The sequence below is a fragment of the Crocuta crocuta genome, unplaced genomic scaffold, assembly GCF_008692635.1.
Source record: "Crocuta crocuta isolate KB4526 unplaced genomic scaffold, BGI_CrCroc_1.0 scaffold344, whole genome shotgun sequence".
Lineage (NCBI taxonomy): Eukaryota > Metazoa > Chordata > Mammalia > Carnivora > Hyaenidae > Crocuta > Crocuta crocuta.
The window spans coordinates 1,196,645-1,200,691 of NW_027533081.1; the positions used below are offsets into that span (position 1 = coordinate 1,196,645).

Genomic DNA, 4,047 nt, shown 5'->3' on the forward strand with positions numbered 1-4,047 from the left:
AGAGGAAGCAAACCAGACCCAGAGTGGTGGTCATGGAGGACTAAGTGGATGGGCGTCTGAGATGGGAGAGAAGGAATCAGAACTAGAGGCTCTGATGGGGCACAAGGTATATAAAAAGGAACAAAGATCAAAGAACATTGAAACCTTGAGGTTTCTGACGTGGAGATGGTGGCTGTATGAACAAGAAAACTAGACCCGTGGAGAAGGTTGCTAGCTGGATTAGGCAGTGAGCTGGAGGTGCATTGGGCAAAAGGTTGAAGATATATATGATCTGAAGAGAAGCCAGAGTATTGTTTTGGGGAACATAGGGTAGATTCTTGGGAAAGAGAGGGAGGGCTGGGATAGAATTGTTGGCTGAGGGAAGAGATCAGAAAAGAGGGCATTGCCACGAGGTAGCATTTCAGGTCAGGAGAGGTGGTTAACGGGGGATATCCCTTGGTCCCGGCTGTGTATGAGCCAGTCCAGGGTGGGAAGGAAGGAGTGGGTGGGTGAAGGTTCCAAATCCAGGAGGTACGTTGAGGGAGCCAGCACAGAGGGGAATTGAGCATGTCGGATGGGAAACAGCAATGAGTTGGAGCAATCAGGTGGAGTGGGGAATGGGAGGGGGAGGCAGTAGCAAGGGGTGCTCTTGACCTCTAGTAGTGAGGAGGGAGGCCTCTTTTGGCAAGTTTTATAGTAGAATCTATTTTTCTTTTTTATTCTCTTTTTTTTTTTTTAATATTTTTATTTATTTCTAGGAGAGAGAGAGACAGCGTGAGCAGGGGAGGGTCAGAGAGAGAGGGAGACACAGAATCTGAAGCAGGCTCCAGGCTCGGAGCTAGCTGTCAGCACAGAGCCCGACGCGGGGCTCGAACCCACAAACCGCGAGATCATGACCTAAGCGAAAGTCGGACGCTTAACCGACTAAGCCACCCAGGCGCCCCTCTCTCTTTTTTTTAAAGTAGACTCCATGCCCTAATAGGGGGCTTGAATTCAAAACCCTGAGATTAAGAATTGCATGACTGAGTCAGCCAGTCACCCCTATAATTTTTTCTCCTAAAGATATAGTACAGGGAATTGAAGAAGAAACTAATTTGGGGGAGGGGATAGTGGAATAGTGGTAGGTGGGAGGCAGATGTGGCTGGGGACCCTTGGACTCCTGCCTACTGACTAGGTGTGACAGTGCTATGGCCTGGAGAGTGTATAGCTCCATTCCACAGCACAGTGCAGGACTAGGTGCTCCCCTAACTCAGAGTGAGTGTCCCAAGCGTTTGAGGTAGGTTTGTTTTACTGACTGGGTTTCTGAGGCTCCAACTCCTATCAGTGTGCATGTTTTGAACATGCTGACTCAATTACTACAAAGTAAGCTTGAGTTAAAAACATGATGCAGATGATCTTGAATGCAGCAGGTCTAGTTGAAGTTACTGTGCTTGACTCAGAATTTGATGAAAGAAGACAAATCCTCGGGGCGCCTGGGTGGCTCAGTCGGTTAGGCGTCCGACTTCAGCTCAGGTGATGATCTCACAGTTCGTGGGTTTGAGCCCCGCGTCGGGCTCTGTGCTGACAGCCAGCTCGGAGCCTGGAGCCTGTTTCGGATTCTGTATCTCCCTTGCTCTCTGACTCTCCCCTGCTCATGCTGTCTCTCTCTGTCTCTCTCTCTCTCAGAAATAAATAAAACATTAAAAATTTAAAAAAAAAAAAAGAAAGAAAGAAGACAAATCCTGGAACCTCCTCTGGGTCTCCTGGTCACCACTCAGGTCTGTTGTCATTTTTATGCATCCATTCTACATGATGGAACCCAATTTTGTACTTTCTCTCTCTCCTTTTTTAAAAAACTTTTTAAAAAATGTTTATTCATATTTTGAGAGAGAGACAGAGTATGAGTGGGGGAGGGGCAGAGAGAGGTAGAGACACAGAATCCGAAGCAGGCTCCAGGCTCTGAGCTGTCAGCATGGAGACCGATGCAGGGCTTAAATTCATGAGTTTATGCCATGAGATTATGACCTGGCTGAAGTAGGACACTTAACCAGCTGAGCCACCAGGAGCCCCAGGTTTGTTCTTTCTTGGTTTGTTCTTTCTTTTTTAAATTATTTTTGTAGCGTTTTTTTGGTTTGTTTTTGTTTTCTAAGAGAGCGAGCGCGAGCAGGGGAGGGTCAGAGAGAGAGGGAGACACAGAATCCAAAGCAGGCTCAAGGCTCTGAGCTAGTTGTCAGCACAGAGCCCAATGCGGGGCTTGCCCACAAACCGTGAGGTCATGACCTGAGCTGAAGTCAGACACTTAACCGACTGAGCCACGCAGGCGCCCCTTTGGTTTGTTCTTTCTTAATGGCAGAGAGGAAAAGCTCTTGAGAACCTGTTCTGTGCTGGTACTTTATATTCATTGTTTACCAGTTTTAGGCTTCCCCAACAGGCGAAGTGCCTTTATTTCCCTCTTTTTTATTTGAGGATCATGCAGTGAGTCTGTGGCAGGGCCAGGGCCCAGAGTTCAGTCTATCTCCAGAACCCTTCTGTTACCCAGAGATGCTAAAAGACATAAAATTTAATGAAGAATCTTGGAGATAAAGGGGCACAGGTCATCAGGAAAGGAAGCCCCAGGTTCAGATGAGCAGTGGGAAGGTAGAGGGAATTCAGGGGGTTAAGACCATAGTGGAGGGGCGCCTGTGTGGCTTATTTAGTTAAGCGTCCGGACTTGGGCTCAGGTCATGATCTCAAGCATTCGTGAGTTTGAGCCTTTCATCGGGCTCTGTGCTGACAGCTCAGAGCCTGGAGCCTGCTTCAGATTCTGTGTCTCCCTCTCTCTGCCCCTCCCCCAGTCGTTCTCTGTCTCTCATTCTCAAAACTGAATAAACGTTAAAAAAAAAAAAAGATCACAGGGGAAGCACAGGTGTGCTGGTGGGAGGATCCAAAGTACCAGGAGCAGCAGGTGCCACTTAGGGGAGCAGAGCTGGCCAGTCTGTGTACTGCGTGGTGTCGCCTCCGTGGCTTATTCCCTGTCCCCTCTGTCTTGCCAGCTGACAGCCGCAGTGGTGAGGTCTGGTGTGGTGGTCAGGATGGCGGAGGAGCAGGAGTTCACTCAGCTATGCAAGTTGCCTGTGCAGCCCTCACACCCACATTGTGTCAACAACACCTACCGGAGTGCACAGCACTCCCAGGCTCTGCTCCGGGGGCTGCTGGCTCTCCGGGACAGTGGAATCCTCTTCGATGTGGTCCTGGTGGTAGAGGGGAGGCACATCGAAGCGCATCGAATCCTGCTGGCTGCGTCCTGCGATTACTTCAGGTGAGTTACGTCACATGTTCTGTTCTTACGAATAAGGTAACAGATAATCCTGGCTCCACTAGGTAGTCATGCTGGCACCCACAGTGACCTGGTGGCAGGGACCAGCCAGGAGCCGCCAAATCCCCTGCTTCTCCCCAAGCTTCTCCCACTGCTTGTGATGACTCCCCAACAGAGAATGGGGCCAGAGGGGTTTTCGGATCTGTTTTTCTTTTCTTTTTTCAAAATGTTTGTGTATTTTTGAAAGAGAGAGAGACAGAGCACGAGCAAGGGAAGGGCAGAGAGAGAGGGAGACACAGAATCCGAAGCAGGCTCCAGGCTCCAAACTTTCATCACAGAGCCCGACACAGGGTGCAAACCCACGAACCGTGAGATCATGACCTGAGCTGAAGTTGGACACTTAACCGACTGAGCCACCCAGTTGCCCCTCAAATCTGTTTTTCTTTCAGCTCTCCCATTTTGGGGGCACATTCTCTTTTTTCCTATTTCTCTTTTAAGTTTATTTATTTATTTTTAAGTAATCTCTATACCCAACACAGGGCTTGAACTCACAACCTCGAGGTCAGGAGTCGCATGCTTTTCTGACTGAATCAGCCAATCGTAGCCCCCCTTTTCCAATTTTATTTAAAAGTCAATGCTTGATGGGGCGCCTGGGTGGCTTAGTCGGTTAAGCGTCCGACTTTCGCTTGGGTCATGATCTCGCAGTTCGTGGGTTCAAGCCCCGTGTCGGGCTCTGTGCTGACTGCCAGCTCAGAGCCTGGAGCCTGTTTCAGTCTGTGACTCCCTCTCTCTCT

At 49.3% G+C, this 4,047-nt stretch overlaps 1 protein-coding gene across 1 annotated transcript in view; it reads left to right on the top strand.

Moving 5' to 3' along the window:
- Window positions 1-1,693: 1,693 nt before the first annotated feature.
- The window catches only part of KLHL22 (kelch like family member 22), a 32,683-nt gene continuing 30,329 nt past the window's right edge, over window positions 1,694-4,047 (top strand). Inside the window, exons 1-2 of the mRNA XM_077745889.1 lie at window positions 1,694-1,736; window positions 2,991-3,256. Coding sequence (XP_077602015.1) covers window positions 3,030-3,256 — 227 coding nt within the window. The 5' untranslated portion in view covers window positions 1,694-1,736; window positions 2,991-3,029. The remainder of the gene's footprint in view (window positions 1,737-2,990; window positions 3,257-4,047) is intronic.